The following is a 19,046-nucleotide window of genomic DNA, read 5'->3' as shown; positions in this document are numbered from 1 at the left end:
AATGGCTTTCTTCTTGCCACTCTTCCATAAAGGCAAACTTTGTGCAGTGCACGACTAATAGTTGTCCTAAGGACAGATTTCCCCACCTGAGCTATAGATCTCTGCAGCTTGTCCAGAGTCACCATGGGCCTCTTGACTGCATTTCTGATCAGCGCTCTCCTTGTTCGCCCTGTGAGTTTAGGTGGACGGCCTTGTCTTGGTAAGTTTACAGTTGTGCCATACTCCTTCCATTTCTGAATGATCGCTTAAACAGTGCTCTGGGGGATGTTCAAGGCTTAGGAAATCTTTTTGTAGCCTAAGCCTGCTTTAAATTTCTCAATAACTTTATCCCTGACCTGTCTGGTGTGTTCTTTGGACTTCATGGTGTTGTTGCTCCCAATATTCTCGTAGACAACCTCTGAGGCCGTCACAAAGCAGCTGTATTTGTACTGACATTAGATTACACACAGGCGCACTATATTTAGTCATTAGCACTCATCAGGCAATGTCTATGGGCAACTGACTGCACTCAGACCAAAGGGGCTGAATAATTACGCACACTCCATTTTGCAGTTATTGATTTGTAAAAAATGTTTGGAATCATGTATGATTTTCGTTCCACTTCTCAATTGTACACCACTTTGTATTGGTCTTTTACGTGGAATTCCAATAAAATGTATTCATGTTTGTGGCAGTAATGTGACAAAATGTGGAAAACTTCACTTTTTCTAGCCACTGTATTTGCAATCCAAACAAGGATACATTTGTATCTAAACCTCAGCACTGAAGCGGATTTCTAGCTAAATGCAAAACTAAAATGTCATGTTTAACCTATTCAGTGAATTTCTGCTTAAAAAAAAAATCTGGCGTAATAATTTCTAAGCTTTAAGCAATCTTTTAAAGCAAAGTTGAAATGCTGGGTGTTAGACCGCTTTAATAACCTTTAACCTGCCTGGCGTTCTGATTCCCGCGTCCGTACGTTTTTTTGCACATTTTTTTTTTTTTTATCATGTAGCTAGTCTAGTGCTAGCTACATGATTCTCCCCTCCCTGCTTCCTCCCTCCTACCCCTCCGATCGCCGCCGGCGCAAAGACCTATCCGGAAGTCCTTCAGGGCTTCCCCCATCGCCATGGCGACGAACGTCGTTACGCCATCCACCCCTCAGCGCTGCCTGGCACTGATTGGCCACGCAGCACACGGGGTCTTGGGGGGGCCTGTATCGCGGCGGATCGGCGGCGATCGGGTAGGATACCCAGCAAGCAAAGTGCTTGCTGCGTGTTTAAAAAACATTTTTTTTCAAATCGGCCCAGCGGGGCCTGAACGGTGACCTCCGGCGTCTCTGGACGAGCTCACCTCCGGCGTCCTGCAAAATAATCGGCAGTGTCTACTACTTGCTTTCATGAAAGCAGACATAGGGTTAACATCCTGTGTTTACAAATTAGCTGCTCTGCCGAGGCAGCCAGGGGAATTACATAGGCTAATCTCTCTAAATACATGCAGGGTACTTTTTCTCTGTTTTACTTCTGTCCTGTGCAAGAGTCCAGGTCCACTTTAACCACTTTACCCCCAGCGGTACGAATTTCTCCGCCCCTTTTTTCCCTCCTAAAAAACCAGGGACGGAGAAATCCGTACCTTCCGCGCTACCGCCGCTGTCCGCGCTCCCGCCGCTCAAGCGCGCGCACCCGCCGCTCGTGCACGCCGCCGCCCGCTCGCCCGGAGATCAATGAACGGGAAAATCCATTCCCGTTCGTTGATCTAGCCCCCGCAATGATCTGCTGCTTCTTTCAGAAACAGCGAGATCATTGTGCGTCTCCCAGCCTCCTACTGCTTCCTGTAAGCGTCCCTCCGGACGCTTACAGGTCGCATGTAAACAAACACTCTGTGGCCAACTTGTGGCCAAATAGTAAACTACACCCTAAAAGCATTTTACATACACAAACATTACATTTACACAATAAATTAACTCATTACCTCCCACACTCCCCAATTTTTTTATTTTTTTTGTAATTAAAAAAAAAAAAAAAAAAAAAAATACAATAAAAAAAAGCATAAATAGTTACCTTAGGGACTGAACTTTTTAAATATTTGTCAAGAGGGTATAACACTGTTACTTTATAAACTGCGGGCTTGTAATTAGGGATGGATGCAAAACTGAAAAAAATGCACCTTTATTTCCAAATAAAATATTGTCGCCAAACATTGTGATAGGGACATAATTTAAATGGTTTTATAACCGGGACAAATGGGTTAATACATTTCATGGGTTTTAATTACAGTAGCATGCTTTATTTAAAAACTATAATGGCCGAAAACTGAAAAATAATAATTTTTTCCCACATTTTTTCCTATTTCCCCATTAAAACACATTTAGAATAAAATAATTCTTGGCATAATGTCCCACCTAAAGAAAGCCTAATTGGTGGCAAAAAAAACAAGATACAGTTCATTTCATTGGGATAAGTAATAATAAAGTTATAGACGAATGAATGGAAGGAGCGCTGAAAGGTGAAAATTGCTCTGGTGGTCAGGGGGTAAAACCCCTCAGTGGTGAAGTGGTTAAAGAATGGTAATTCAGCCATAGAAAGGAAACAACACACACACACACACACACACACACACACACACACACACACACACACACACACACACACACACACACACACACACACACACACACACACACACACACACACACACACACACACACACACACACACACACACACACACACACACACACACACACACACACACACACACACACACACACACACACACACACACACACACACACACACACACCTTCCTTTGTGCAACAGATGTACCAAATAAGAGCCATGGAAACTGGGGAATGATCTTTTATGGAGAAGTAAAAGTGATTTTTAACTTTTGGATTGCCTGGTTAGCATGCTTATTACTTGTTTACCAGATAAAAATAATGAACTGATTTTTGTTTGTATGCCCCACAGTTAATAACCACTTAACGACCTCCTAACGCTGATAGGCGTCGGCAGGTCGAAGGGGTGTTACCATGGAAACGGCCACTCGTTCGAGCGACCGTTACATGTCAGTTCACAGAGGGTGTCTCCGCCGCTGCAGGGATGTCCCGCTGCGGAGGGGGGCTTTGCGGAGCCCCCCGCTGAACGAAAATAGCCTGCGGCGATTAGACCACCCCCCCCCCCCCAGCAGGACATCCCCCTAGTGGAGAAAAAAGGGGGGGGGGGAAGTCTGGTCACCCTGGCTGCCTGCTGATCTGTGCTGTGGGCTGGAGAGCCCACGCTGCACAGATCAGCGCAAAGAAGCTCGGTCCTTAAGTGGTTAAACTTTAAGATGGGATGCTTACCAGCCCCTTAAGTAAGCGCTTCTGCCCCCAGCCTGGCCGCTATCCATTACTTAGGATTGGTGACTCTGACATAAAGTTGCGCTGTGACCCGGGAATAGGAAGCCTGCCCGTCCTCTGCACCGGCGCAGGCTTCCTTGCTTCTTCCCCCTCCCTCTGCTGCGCGTCATTGCAGTTCACGCGCGGAGGAAAGGAAGAAGCCAGGGAGCCTGCATATGCCACAGGCTTCCTATTCCGGGGTCACACCATGACTTTGTCAGAGTCATCGATCCCATGTAATTGATAGCAGCCAGCCCGAGAGCAAGAGCGCTTACCTAAGGGGCTGGTAAGTGTCTCCTCTTAACCAATTAGCGTGAATACCTACGGCGTCTGCTCAGGGTCCTTTTAAGGCAGGGGACACATTTGACTGCTTTCCTGCGTGTTTTTTTGCACAGGAAAACTGAGCTCTCATGTTAATCAATGGGTTAGCTCACACTTAAAGGGATACTGTAGGGGGATCGGGGGAAAATTAGTTGAACTTACACGGGGCTTCTAATGGTCCCCCGCAGACATCCTGTGCCTGTGCAGCCACTCACTGATGCTCTGGCCCAGCCTCCGGTTCACTTCTGGAATTTCAGACTTTAGGCTGGTTTCACAGTAGGACGTTGCGTTTTAGGGGACGTTATGGTCTCATAACGTGCCCCTAACGCAATGCCTGGTGGTCTTGGCGCAGGACGCTACCAAGAGCCGCATTACAAGCAGCTCTTGGTGCGCCTGCTCTGTCGGAGGCACTGCGGAGACCATGTGAGCGGATCTCTCCGCATCACGTGGTCCCGCCAGCCAATCCGCGGCCGCTCCAGGATGTAAACACTACAAGTGCAGTGAATAATAAGTAGCCATGTGCCTGGCTACGTAGCGGCCTCTCCCCGCCTCCTCTCCGCCCATAAAATGAAAAAAAAAAACCCTGCTGAGCATGTGCAAACCGTCTAACGCGGCTTAGCCGCGTGTAAAGTTCTGCATGCAGTACGTTATGTAGACGTGCTGCGTTACAATGTAACGCAATGTTGGCACTGTGAACAGCCCATTGATTTTTCATTGCTGTGCGTTGGGGTGCGTTACAAGATGCTCTAACGTGCGCCTGTAATGTCCCACTGTGAAACCAGCCTAAAAGTCTGAAAACCACTGCGCCTGCGTTGCCATGTCCTCAATCCCGCTGATGTCACCAGGAGCGTACTGCGCAGACACAGACCATACTGGGCCTGCGCAGTATGCTCCTGGTGACATCACCGGGATCGAGGACACTGCAACGCAGGCGCAGTGGTTTTCAGAATTTAAAGTCTGAAATTCCAGAAGTGAACCGGAGGCGGGGCCAGAGCATCGGTGAGTGGCTGCGCGGGCACAGGATGTCTGCGGGGGACCATTAGAAGCCCCGGGTAAGTTCAACTCATTTTCCCCCTACAGTGTCCCTTTAATGTGTTTTTTTTGCAGGATAATTCTGAACATTTTGTTAGTTTTGTCTATCAATAACATTAGCTGCTGTGAATAAATGCACGTGTTTCTGCATACAAACACACATGGTGTGCAGAAAAGTGAAAGACAAGTGTGTCCCCTGCCTTAACCTCAGTGCACAGACAGCAGAATGGTTAATTCCAAGGAGCAACCTGGAATTCCCTCCTCCAGCACTTTGCATTTGCCATCCTCTCTACCGAAAGTAATTTCCCACCCAAGGAAAACGATTTTTTAATTAACAGAAGTGGAACTGAGACTTAATCATTTGGAAATGTAAAGTTAATGAGGGCTTGTTGTAGAGAGGAACTTCAAAGGTCCAGTAATGGTTCTGGGCATCTGGATTGGGTTCAGCAGAAACCCACAGGGTATTGGATCTTCAAAGGGAACAAGAGGAAGGCAGCCAGGCATTTAATTTAAATAAGAATAATGTCAGAGTGTGAAAGTGACACAGACAGCGCTTTAGCAAAGGCTGCTTGTGTTCTTTCCTGTAATTTGCCCATATGGGCTGCTATAAAAAGAATTATAATTTAAACTGCATTTTTATGTGGTCTCTTGAGCAAGGTCATAATATAAGGGGTCCATGAGCTGGTTTTGAAGTGCTAATGGCTAGAGATGCCCCCAGAATAAGATGCAGAATGAGAACTTCTCTGAACTGATAAAGCTGACACACACCAATTCATCCTGTTATGTACTCTCTTTGCAGTATGACACAGCATTGGATAGTCAAACACTGGGTACCTTACAACCAATGGCATATCACACTGTTAATCGGAGATATCGGGAATTCTTAAATTTACAGACGCGCCTGGAGGAACGTGCAGATCTGCGCAAGTTCATCAAACGTGAGTGGATCGCCTGTGTTCTTCTGTGAATATGTGCATGGTGTGGCATGTAATGCATACTAGAATTTTGTCAGTGCGTGAAAAAACGAGTGCTTACGTTAACCCTCTGCAGCTTGTCAGTCATATATTTTTAGCTAGTAAAGTAGTGGTTGGTTGCTCTGGGTAATACAGATCGTTTTTATATCAGACATCTTGATAAGCTAAATTCATACTGAATTTCATCCCTATCCTATCAATCATATTCCATCCTTAATTGATCCCATAATGCAATGGGAGACCGGGCAGCTATGAGTCCTCTCTTTGAAAAATAAGATCCAATTAGGTGAATTTGTGAAAGACTAAATACATTTATACTACATCACTTTCTAGCTTTAGACTAATATGGTGGTATACTGGTTAGCACTCCTGCTTAGATTTATAGGTTTAATTCCAGGGCTGCACATAATCCTTGTGAAGTTTGTATGTCCTCCCCATTTGTTGGGGGGCTTTCTCTGGGCATTACTGTTTGTTTCCACATCCTAAACATAGACCATACAAGTAGACCCTAGAGACTGTGGGAGAGGTATGTGATTATTGCTGGAGACGCATATTAATATAGCACACAAATGACTAGGGTAGCTTATTATCATAATTATTATTTAGTATTTATATAGCATCGACATCTTCTGAAGCGCTGTACAGAGTATGTAGTCTTGTCACTTACTGTAACTGTCCCTCTGAGGAACTCAATATCTAATCCCTAACATACTGTCGTACTGTGTGTTACTGAACATGTAACAGACAGTATAACTATGGTAATGTGAGAAAAATATTTCTGTAGCTTCCAAAAGTTTAATATGGGTTAAGTAAATGGTGTAAAGCAGACTGGTGAATACAGCATATATCAAACAAAATAAAAACACCAAGAAATGTTTTAGAATTAGTAAGTCAACAAAATACTGTGGCTTCCACTGGTTTATTTCACATTATAGTGAAAATGAGCACAGTGACTGTCTAGAGGAGATTTAGAAAACTTCTAAAATACCAGTAGCATTAAGCTATCTCATTGAATTGTATATGAGCGGCCAAAAGTGAACACATTGAAAGAATAATAATTTCATTGCCTCAAAAATGATTTAAAATGCTGTGGCTGACTGACAGAAAATACAGCATTTTTTTTCACACAACAGAATTTTACACAAAATCACTTCATCATTTTACATTTTCACCTCTTAGAACATTACATACAGATTCAGCAAACAGTTTCTCCCCACTTCCCCTTACCAGTTACTGCTCCAGAGTATACCATACAGACCCTAGGTCTCAACATTACTGTTACTTGCTCACCTATGCAATATCCGCTTCCTTTTCACTGTTGCCAGGTGTCATACTAGAAGCCACTTCTCACTTTTTAAAGGACACCTGAAGTGATTGGAACATGGAGGCTGCCATATTTATTTGCAAACCTGTAGATCAGATGTTTAATTGAAGTTTGACTGGATTTGCTGCATGCTTGTTTCTCACATATGATTCAGACGCTACTGATACATGAAAGACCAACAGGACACCAGGTACTGGAAGCCTCCATATCCCTCTCACTTCAGGAGTCCTTTTAACTATTCATCTCTGTACTCGTGTTACCGTAATCTTTGCTGGCTGGGCTGTGTTTTTGTGCCACATATACAGGAGCCCTGTGCTTTTCTGTGTGGGCCTATTTATACTACATGGAGCAGCTCTATGTAGCACACCACTAAGAATGCTGTTTTCCCTTTGCCACAGTCACCTCCAGCCACTAATGGGGATGTGGGTTCCGTTTTCTCTTCATCAGCCAGTGATGTCCAGGAACATAAAAACCCATTCCATCCATTGTAACATGCATAGCACACAAAGGACAAACTAATTTCAACATACAATAATATATAAGGCATATCATATTCCGCTGACATTCAGAGAAATTCATCCATTTCAGCTATAGTTATTTGTTCTTATACAGAATAATCCAGCACACATTTCAGCTACAGTGAACTGGGTCACTATTTTTAATCTACCAGAAACTGGGCATATAAGAACATGTCCACTATATAATCGCTTAAAGAGGTACTATAGTGACATATACAGTAGTAGAATTCAGTAAATCATTAAAGGGACTCCGAGCAGTGCAAAAACTATGGAAAGATGATTATCATTTTAAAGCTCTCTTTCTCCTCTTTCCAATGATATATAAACCGCCACCCTACGCCTTTTAGTTTTCGCTATTTTCGTGATTGAAATTGCCGTGGCTGTGATTTCAATCGCGAAAATAGCGAAAAACTAAAAGGCGTAGGGCGGCGATTTATATATCATTGGAAAGAGGAGAAAAAGAGCTTTAAAATGATATGCATCTTTCCATAGTTTCTGCACTGCTCGGAGTCCCTTTAAGGATTCAGTACTCACTTTTACAGTAATTTTCCTGGTTTCAGCATCAGAAACACTATATCTGTTGCTGTATATTGGTATGTAGCCCTGCTCTCCCAGTGATTCTTAGCAAAATCCTGCAGAATTCTCCTCCCATAGCATTCTGGGAGAACAGGCATCATTTTAACTGGCTTTGGAATTCTCAGAAGCAAACATTTCACAGTGCTGTAGCTGACAAGACTAAAGGATGCCTGAATGCTGCTGATTAGCTACACATCTAAAGGAAGGAAGTGGTCAATAAATGCATACAATGATACAAAGGATGACAGACATAACAAGGTTATACAACTTGGGATAAAGCTATACAAGGCAAATGGTACAAAATACATAAAAAAATTTACAACAGATTTGCGCTTTAGGAAAATCAGCACTCCGTGGTTCACGTTAGCAAATGTCAATGTGCAGACATGTAAGAACTCAGATTTTTAAAAAACGTGCACACTTGTCTCTAAGACACACAAGATCAAAAACTCTCACAGTTCCACCATATGGGCAGGCTCCAGGGGGTCCAGCTGTGGAAACAATACGCTGTCCCTTTGATCTTTGTCCCCGGACAATCAAATACACATACAATAAAAACAAAACAGATATATAGCGTAACACTGCGAACACTAATGAATTCTCTCACAGGAAACAGTCACCAGAGTAATCGGAGTGTGTATACTAAAAGACCACCTCTAACCAGTGCCAGGACACCCCCCTAAGTGCCCGCACTCAATGCGCTGGCCTCCTGATTCTCCGGAGGTAGGATTGAAAGTATGAGGGGGTATCAATCGTTTCACAGCTTCCTATTGCAACTTGCCCAATTCATACTGTAACTATGGAATGGAAGGGCTCCGGATCTCTGTGCACGTAGTCCCCGCTGTCCCCATTTAAAGTTGGCACCGTCAGGACTCCTAGATGTCTTGCCCGCTTTAAAGGGAACCTGAAGTGAAAGGTTCCCTTTAAAGCGGGCAAGACTGGAGGGGGGAAGGGGGGTTAAGTGTAGCTAGCCTAGTGCTAGCTACCACCCATGTAAATGTAACGCCAGGGTGGTTAAAGAGGTTGGTTTTGAGGGCTTGCTTGAATGTGTTGAAGAAGGTACAAATCTGATGAGCGGGGGGAGGGCGTTCCAGTTCCGGTGGTGGGGGTGGCTTTTAAGAAATCCTGCAGGCACTCATGGGAGCAGGAAATCCGTGAGGCAGTTAGGCGAAGGTCGTTTGAAGACTGGAGGGGGTGGCCTGGTATATACCTGTGAAGAAGCTCCGAGATGTTTTGTGCACAGGTTTACAGGTCAAGCATAGAATCTTGAAACTTATGCTGAATCAGATCTGTATGTATGTAGTCTCTCCCCCTCCCCCATATGATCCTTAGCCTAGGCAGTTTAGCTATGTAGAATTTTCCAGAGCATTCTGGGAGACAAGGCATTATTTTCACTTGCTTTGGAATTCTCAGAAGCAAACATTCCACAGAGATGCACCTGACTGAATGAAAGATATGATACATTTCAGAATGTAAATCAGGGTGAGGGAAGATCTTACAAGGGGCAGACACTGACTAAATAATTTATAAATTAATATTGTAAAACAAAACAAACAACTTTTATTAATTACGTTATTTACACTATACTTTCTCTTAACTACCTGAAGACCGCTCCACGCCCATGGGCGTGGCCGCGGCGGAAGCCCCAGGACCGCCTAACTGGCGTCAAGTCCTGGGACTGCAGTTTACAGGAGATCGCGCCCAGGCTGCACGCGCATCTCCGGCTCGGAGGGAGGAGCTCCACCCTGCCTTCAGTCTCCGAGCATCAATCGCTGCTCAGGATACTGTTAGACAGCGTAACCGCCATCTATTCTATTTACATGTACAGCGCTGCAATCTGCAGCAGCGATGTACTGGGGAAAGTCGTGTGACACGGCTGTCCCCCTGGGGCACTTGAGAGCGATCGACTCTCATAGGCAGAAGCCTATGACAGGCGATCGCCATGATTGGCCAGCTGGGGGGAGAGAGGGGTTTAGAAAAAAATAAAAATAAATTGTCAAAAATAAAAAAATAAAGAATTATTAAATAAACAAACATGGGGGGTGGGGGGGGGGGGGAATTAATCAGACCCCACCAGCAGAGAGCTCTGTTGGTGGGGAGAAAAGGGGGGGATCACTCCTGTGCTGTGTTGTGCGGCCCTGCAGCTTGGCCTTAAAGCTGCAGTGGCCATTTTACTAAAAAAAGGTCTGGTCTTTAGGGGGGTTACCACTGTGGTCCTCAAGTGGTCAAGCCACTAACAAGTAATTCCAATGCTGCTTTGTGCACTTAACTATGCAAACCCACATTAATCCTGGTGGTAAAAATGTTCTTTTTATAAACTGTCTCAGTATACAGTGCTGCCCACGGTGGCGTAGTGTTTAGTGCTCCTGCTTTGCAAGCGCTGGGTCCCCGGTTCGAATCCCAGCCAGGTCAACATCTGCAACAAGTTTGGATGTTCTCCCCGTGTCTGCATGGGTTTCCTCTAGGCACTCTGGTTTCCTCCCACATCTCAAAAACATACAGATAAGTTAATTGGTCCTAGACTATGATACATGCACTACACGATACATACATAGACATATGACTATGGTAGGGACTAGATTGTGAGCCCCTCTGAGGGACAGTTTGTGACAAGACAATATACTCTGTACAGCGCTGCGTAATATGCTGGCGCTATATAAATACATGAATAAATAAACACCCCTAGCAAATTTTGACTTAAAGTTACTTTTATTTAACCAGCAAGAAATGTTTTTATGTGAAATGACATAGGTGTCTCCCAAAAGATAAGAATATGTACCAGAGGTATTATTGTGGGGAAAAAAATTATCAGCTTTCATTTACATATGAGCAAAAAGTGTCCAGTCCAAAATTAATCATACCCATTACAAACTGTCACAGTCTGTGAAAAAAATCCAGTTCTATACCATTTCAAATAGTCCAAGCCATTCTAAAGCATCCTAATTACCCTGATTAATTGGGAACAGCTGTTTTAATCAGCTCAACAGGTGAAAAATAGCAGCTCTCTGCAGTTGTTTTGTGGACAGTCATGGCTAAAGACAAAGGAGCTCAGTGAGGACCTTTGGCTGTGTATTGTGGCTGCTCACAAGTTGGGAAAAGGCTACAAGGCCAGGGCTCTTTCACACTAGAGGCTGCGGTAGAAAAGGCTGAAACTCAGTCTTTTGCTTAACGCCAATACATAGCGTTTTCAAAGCGTTCTACAGCTCATATGAAAACGTCCTTTTTTTTTTTTTTTTTTTTTTTTCTATAAAAATAAGTGAACAAGTCAGCTGTAAAACGCTTTGAAAACACTGAAGTTGGCGTTTTCCATTGACTATCATTGAAACGCCAACAGCCTACTTTGGCTGTAAACAGCCCTGAAAAAGCTCCGGGGAGCTTCAAAACGCAACGCCCAAAAAAGCTGCTTTAGGTGTGATAGGTAAAATGAAAGTCTATAGACTTTTATTTTACCTTGGAAACCGCCAACTATGGTCTTGGCTGTAAAACGCCGAAACTAGCCTCTGGTGTGAAAGGGCCCTTATGTTTTCAAGCTACAGTGCAAAGTATTATTAAAAAAATACAAGATGTTCCTCACTGTAGAAAATATCAGAGGATGTGTTCAGAAGCAAAGAGTGACACCTGTGATGGCCAGGATAGTGAGAGATGTGAAAAAGAATCAAAGGATCACCACCAAGGTGAATCTGGACTCTGCTGGTGGCAATCCAACGGACACTGCACACAGCTGGGTTCCACGGATACAGATCAAGGAGGATGCCACTTCTCCAGATAAGGCACACAAGAGCTTGCTTGGCCTTTGCAAATGCTCATCTGGACAAAGAAACAGACTTCTGGCCTTCTTGTGTTATGGATGAAACAAAAATTGAATTGTTTGGTCACAATGATGTTTCCTTTATTTGAAATAAAAAATGAGAATCCTTGAACCCAAAGAACCCCATCCCAACTTTCAAACATGGTGGTGGGAACCTAATGCTTTGGAGGTGTTTTTCAGCCAATGGACCAGGGAACTTAAACGGCACTATGAAAAAGGAGCAATACGTGTGGATTTTCAACGACAACATCAGGCAGTCTGCAGAGAAACTTGGCCTTGTGCACTAGTAGACATTTCAGCATGACAATGACCCAAAACCCAGCAAAAGGGGTGAAGAAATGGTTAGCAGACAACATTAACGTTTTAGAGTGGACCAGTCAGAGTCCTGACTTGAATCCAATTGAGAATCTGTGGAGGGATCTAAAGATCAGGGTGATGGCAAAAAGACCCTCCAACCTGAAAGATTTGGAACTCATTGCTAAAGATGAATGGGCAAAAATACCTGTGGAGACATGCAAAAAGCTGGTCTGCAATTATAGTAAGCGTTTGCTGTAATAGCCAATAAAGGATTTTCCATTCATTATGGAAAAGGGTATGAATAATTTTGGACTAAACACTTTTTTTGCTCAAATGAAAATAAAAGCTGAGAAGTTATGTTATTATCTTTTGGGAGACGCCTATGTCATTCCCCGTCAAAAAATGACTTGCTGGTGGAATAAAAGTAACTTTTTCTGAATAATTACGGGCAGCACTGTAATATTTCACCTATACATTTTTATGAATAGGCCAGTGTGTTCCTGCTGAAAAATGCATGCATTACCCTATGGCTACTAATCAGGTTCAACATTTTGTTTTTCAACTACTCTGCTGGGTAGCTTTGAATCTTAGGGCTGGTGCTCACCAAAAATCACTAGCATAATCGCAAACGCTTAGCATTTTTTGAAGTGATTCCTAGTATGTGCCTATTGATTTTCTGTTTATCCCTAACGAATTTTGGAGCGTTTTGTGTAGCGATTTTATCCTTCTTCTACACTTTGACACGGAAGGAGGAATGGAGATCAGCTTTTGTAAATAAACGCTAGGGAAATCTCTCCTAGCGGTTTTTAGAATGAATTTCCTCTTTTCCTATATTTAACATTGAGTCGTAATAGCTTCAAAAATGCTGCAGGACCCGCGTTTGGGAAAAAAAATCACATTGCTCTGGTGTGGTCCATCCCATATAAATACATTAGCCAAGCACTTTTCAAAGTGCTAGTGTTTTTAAAAGCTCCCAGAAGTGCTCTTGGTGTGCACCAGCCCTTAATGGTTTTAACAGGCATGTGGATAAGGTAGGGTAACTGTCCTGTATCAGCTGCTCTGCAGCATGTTTCACCTCCAGTTAGTGTCCAGAAGATTATATTCCACTCTGTCCCTATTACGCTAGAGACCTCCGGCTCCAACAACACCCTTACTTACTATTAGGAGTCAATGACTTCCTTGTTTTCTTCTATTTTTGTCACACGGTTCTGCAGGCATGCATCAGCAGAGCTGACCAGACTGTGCATCGTGGGTAGTGTATTGCATATAAAAATTGGCACTGTATTCTTCAGCTTTTAGCACAGACTGCTCATTTGTTATATTTTACAATGCATTTTGCTTGGGTGGCCTTACAGACCTTCACAGGTATTGTTAAAAATGCAGGATGTTATTTGGGGTGCTCCTATGTTTAAGTACTCTGTTGACTGTCAGGATCATCATTAGCAGTGCTAGTTACTGTAGATGCAGTCAGGCCCGGTTTTACTCCACAGGAGCCTAAAGGCTCAGATGTCTTGGAACCCTAGACTTTTCCCCTCCATGAACCTAAAAAACCCCCACCAAACTGCACCACAAATGTATTGGCGGGTCCTGTTGTCTCCTCCCCCCTACTTCCCTTTCATGTCATAGGTAGCTACAGGTGCCCCTTAGCTTTAGGTAGCCTGAGCTGCCATTGCATTTTATTCTTAGATCCTAATATAAATACAGCAGCTATGTAGTGATAAATGTCTGCTTGTCAGCTTTGTGTAGTTCATTTTTAACTGTTGCTGGCTGTAACTATTTATCCGTTGTTTACATTCCTCTGTTGATACAATGTTATCACCTGGGATTTGGTTCTCAAGCTTCCACTGCAGAATGAAGTGCTGTGTTTAACTGTTTGAATGCTGTTCAGCTTAAAAAAAATGTTGCTGATAGTTGGATTAAGGCTATAAATAATCTTTTAGAGCAAAGAAGAATTGCTGAGTTTCAGACCACTTTAACATAGCACTCTACAGTACCATAAGGTCAACTTGTCTCTTAGAAAGGATTATCTTATGCTAAAGTCTTTTTTTTCCTCTTTTGTTTCCATTGACAATTTCAGATATCAAAGGGCCTAAAAAGTTTCTCCCAGACCTGCCATTTGGAAACATGGATAGCGAGAAGGTGGAGGCACGGAAGAGTTTGCTGGAGTCCTTTCTAAGGGTCAGTACAGAATAGATGCTCTGTACAACACATGACATAAACACATTATTGCTAAAACCACCATCAATCTTCTTGAAAAACAAATTAGATTTCAGTACCCCTAGCAACACTGTACGACATTCCGTTTCATGGGGAGTGAAGGGTTTGGGGACAGCACGGTGGCATAATGAAAACCACTCTTGACTTGCAGCACTGGAGTCCTGGTTCCAATCGCAGCCCGGGCAACATCTGCATGGAGTTTGTAAGTTCTCCCTGTGTCTGCATGGGTTTCCTCTGGTCACTCCGTGTTTTTTTTCCCCACACCCTAAAGACATACAGACAAGTTAATTGGCTCCCCTAAATGGGCCCCAGACTACATGCACTACACGATGCATTATTATTATTTATTGTATTTATAAAGCGCCAACATATTACGCAGCGCTGCACAATAGATAAATGGGTTAACATACAGGTAGAACATACGGAAACTCACAACAAAACAAGATCATGCAAATGATTTGATAACAAAACAGTGTCATAGGTCAAAATAGAGACTGGTAGGAATTAGATTGTGAGCCCCTCTGAGGGTCAGTTTGTGAAAAGACAATATAATCTGTACAGCACTATGGAAGATGTAGGCACTATAAAAATACTAAGTAATAATAATAGTCCTACAGGGTACTCCATATTGACCATTTAGACTGAAATGTATGTTACATCATCAGGAAAATTGCTTACTGTCACGTCTATTTCTGTATAATTTGGCTGTAGATTTTGCAGTGCTGAGATACAATTGAAATAGATTGGGCTCGATTCACAAAGCGGTGCTAACCTAGTTAGCACGCCTAAAGGCTTTGGGCATGCTAACTAGGGTGCTAGTAGTTAGCATGCACAAAGCATCAAAAAATTGTGCGCAAAGTTATGTGCTGCACTCAAAATGTTGCACCGTTCGTGCGCTAAATATGCACGAATGGTGCAACATTTCACGTGCAGCGCAAAACTTTGCGCGCATAACTTTGCGCGTGATGTGTTTCACGCGCGAACAGCTGTTTTAGGCGTGCTAAGGGACTTTTCACAGGTGTGCTAACAGTTACTACCACTTTGTGAATCAAGCCCATTGTGAAGAATAAACATTTAAAGCTAATGTATCTCCAACTATAAAAAAAAAATTAAAAAATCCGATACTCACCAAAGGAGAGGGAAGGCTCTTTGGTCAAATCCGCCGCCGCGGGGACTTCGGAAGTCTTCGGGAGCACTTGGGCTCCCGAAGGCCGGCGGCTCCATACTGCGCACGCGCGAGTACGTCATAGACATGCGCAAGTGCGTCAATGACGGCGCTCGTGCATGCGTAGTATGGCGCGGCCAGTCTTCGGTAGCCCGAGTGCTCCCGAAGGCTTCCGAAACCTCCCTTCGGCGGCGGAAGTGCCAGTATTTGATCGAAACGGTCGAATACTGCTACGGGGGATCCTGAGCGGGAGCGGGCACCGGGAAAGGGGGAGGGGCTCATTAGGACCGAGCCTTCCCTCTCCTTAGGTGAGTATCTAACTTTTCTTTTTTGTAAGGTGAGGTTACATTAGCTTTAAAAAAAAAAAAAAAAAAAAAAAGCACACAGAGAAATGCAGTGACTAAGAAATAAAATGCCAGTTTGATAATGTTCCTTCTAAACACTGCAGTGTCCCTTTGCAGAAAACAATATTGTATTCAGTGTAAAAAGGTGTTCCTGCATTTTCCCAGTTATTTTCACTGGTAAAATTATGCATTTGAACAAGACTTGCAAATGAGCAAATGTTACAGGTTTGAAATGCATGCTGCTGGTACTCCAACCCACCTAACTAACATCTTATTTCCAACAGCCAGCTACCATTTTCTGCATGACTTCCACCCCTTCCAGCCACTCACTCTTTATTTTATTCACAGCTTACATTTATTAGCTAGCCACTGTTTACTTAAAGGACAGATGGAGTGAGACTGATATGGAGGCTGCCATATTTATTTATTTTAAAATATCACTCGCCTGGTGCCCTACTGATATTTGTCCTCAGTAGTGTCTGACTCAGACATCTGAATTAAGCATGTGGCAAATGGTGTCAGACAGTCAAACCTCTAGTTTGTATGGTGGTTCAGTGGCCCTGGCAAGTTATTAGAAGCAGAGGATCAGCAAGACAGCTGTCGTTTAATTTACTTCGTTTAAAAGGAAACAAATTTCGCAGCATCCATATGCATCTCACTTCAGGTGTCCTTTAAGTACCTCACCCCCATTTCTTTCTCCTAGCATTTTTTTACCCGAGGCGAAATGTGTTTGTTTCGGACACAGAAGCATGTTAGTGATTTCATCACATGCCTCTGTGTCCTTCCTTCTCTCCTGTGGCCAAACCCCACCCCCCGGCTGCTGCATCATCTCCCTCGAAATTGCCAACAAGGAGCTTGTCAGCCGCTTAGAAAAGGAAGGGACATTCTTTGTTGGAGAGGGATGCCTTTAGCATGCCCTATCGGTGCGTTCACTACACCCCTTTCCCACCTCTGTGGACTTCACTGCCTCTTCCCGCATCTGCTATGCCGCTCCCCGCCCCTCTTCACTGTTTCCCCTCCTCTGTGTGTTCTACGAGGAGAGCACAAAGTAGAGCTGTAGTGTCCCATGCTCCCAGTCGTGACCTCCCCCCCCCCCCCCCCCCCCTTTGATTTAAATATATAAATAAAGGGTGATAAGGACTTGATTATTTATTTGTTGTATCTATAAAGCGCCAACATTTTACGCAGTGCTGAATCAGTTATCCGTTTACCTGTGTTTTGTCTGTGAATTTTCTAATCACATTTTCAATCTTATGGGAGAGGTTGATCAGAAGAAGTCTGTGCACTCCCTTTGCTTTCCTCTTTGTATCTGAGAATGACTTAGTTCTCTTGAAATGGCTGTACTATTCCCCACTCACTGAGTTGCAAGAAATAAGACCCAACCATGGGAAACGAGCACAGATTGTTTCCATGCACGAGGCCCTGGTTTACAGGTTCATCACTTTCACTAGAAGAACTATAATAGGCAAACTGAACACAACTACCCTCTAATCCATGTACGAGCACCATAAAATAAAGACTCAGACATTTGGCCAGTGAGAGCTGCTTGGTGAGCCAGGAAGGAGTGAGTCCAATTTGTGATCAGGCTTGATTCTCATTCCTTTATACATAACAGAAGACCATGCCAAAGCAAAGGAAAATTAAACTGAAGCCAGATATAGAGCAGGCTAGGTTCACACTACACTGCAGATACAACATGGATAGTCAAGGCAGATATAACCAATTAAATTGAGCTCCACAGACCTATATAACTGTTCTAGGTCTGGAGATGACAACCATGAACAGAGTCACACCACTTCAATTCTACAATATATGTCTAAAATAGCTGCGTCTCCATGTCCAGTCGTCTCTCAAAAAGAGTACCATGGGACACCCCTCCAGGAGCTTGTGTATTTGTGTATAATGGTTTATTTGCTGTCAGCATAGTACAGTGTAAAAGCGGTTTATTTCTCCTTGACATTAGCCTATATACAGACTCAGAGCTGCGTGGCTCCTGCTGGTATGCCACTTCCTGGTAACTCTGCTGCACGAGCACTTGATTCACTGGCTGTCACTCGTTGGGCCAAGCCCTGATACCTGCCAGATGACAAGCATTGTACACACGTGAGGACTAAGTTCACACACTATGTGTTGTGTAACACCTGCACTACAACCCAACATAACTCCATGCACACAACACAGTTTACAGTGTCCTTGTTATTTTTTATTGCATGAAGAACTGCAATGTAACATGCAGGGTTTTGTATGCTATCCCAAAACGCTCAGTAGAAAGTGCCTTTGGCTAATATGATGTGTTCCAACAACAAGATGGTAACATGCCCTTACAATTGTATGGATGGTGTGTTCACATACAGCGTCACAGCTTGAAATTATGCACATCATTTGAACCAGAGCTGGGACAAGGTCCTCCAGCAAGACTGAGGCACCAAATTGCGCCCCTCCATCCCTCCCACCCACCCCAGCCGTCACACATGATTGCTATTCGACTAAATCGGAGATCCCTACAACACCTTAATCTCTAGTTATCTGGCTTGCTGTCACTGCCATGTATCCCCTTTTCTTATTTCTCTCTGCTTCAAACACAATAGGGGAATAATAGCTAAGTGAGTTGTGCACCACCATCTACACTGCACCCTGAGGCTGGAGCCTCTCTCGCCTCTACCTTGGCCCCACCCTGATGTGAACTAATCCTAAGAGGCACAAAGTAGTCTTTAGTCCTGGTGAGTGGTGACCCTAGTGTCTGGACTGACCACTTTGGAAACCTTTTTTAATATACATGTGACTTTGTCTTTGGTGGTGTGACTTTATCTTTGGTTAGGTAACTAAGTGAAGTCCATGAAACTAAACTGTCAGGAGACCTTTTTAGTAGCTTAAAAGGACAGCAAACTACATGAAAACCATACAAAGGCATGAAGGCAGTAGGTCAGAAGTCACCATAGGCTGTCAGCCAAAAGAGGGAGTGTTTCATGTTAGCTGAGTGTGAGCAGGCAGCTTTCCGTTCATGAGAACTCTGAAATGAAGGCGCAAGTAGTTTCCATTTTGATTTGCAAAATCTACTTTTGTGTGTGTACAACTTTATAACTCTAATTTAAATTTATGTTGTTTTATGCATA

At 43.6% G+C, this 19,046-nt stretch overlaps 1 protein-coding gene across 7 annotated transcripts in view; it reads left to right on the top strand.

Moving 5' to 3' along the window:
• The window catches only part of LOC137521308 (sorting nexin-19-like), a 106,130-nt gene that overhangs the window by 34,032 nt on the left and 53,052 nt on the right, over positions 1 to 19,046 (top strand). For all 7 annotated transcript variants that reach the window (XM_068240409.1, XM_068240408.1, XM_068240403.1 and 4 more), the window contains exons 3-4: positions 5,510 to 5,648; positions 14,285 to 14,385. In XM_068240409.1, coding sequence (XP_068096510.1) covers positions 5,510 to 5,648; positions 14,285 to 14,385 — 240 coding nt within the window. The remainder of the gene's footprint in view (positions 1 to 5,509; positions 5,649 to 14,284; positions 14,386 to 19,046) is intronic.

This window comes from Hyperolius riggenbachi, chromosome 6, assembly GCF_040937935.1.
Source record: "Hyperolius riggenbachi isolate aHypRig1 chromosome 6, aHypRig1.pri, whole genome shotgun sequence".
NCBI lineage: Eukaryota > Metazoa > Chordata > Amphibia > Anura > Hyperoliidae > Hyperolius > Hyperolius riggenbachi.
This window is presented reverse-complemented; position numbering and strand designations above follow the sequence as displayed.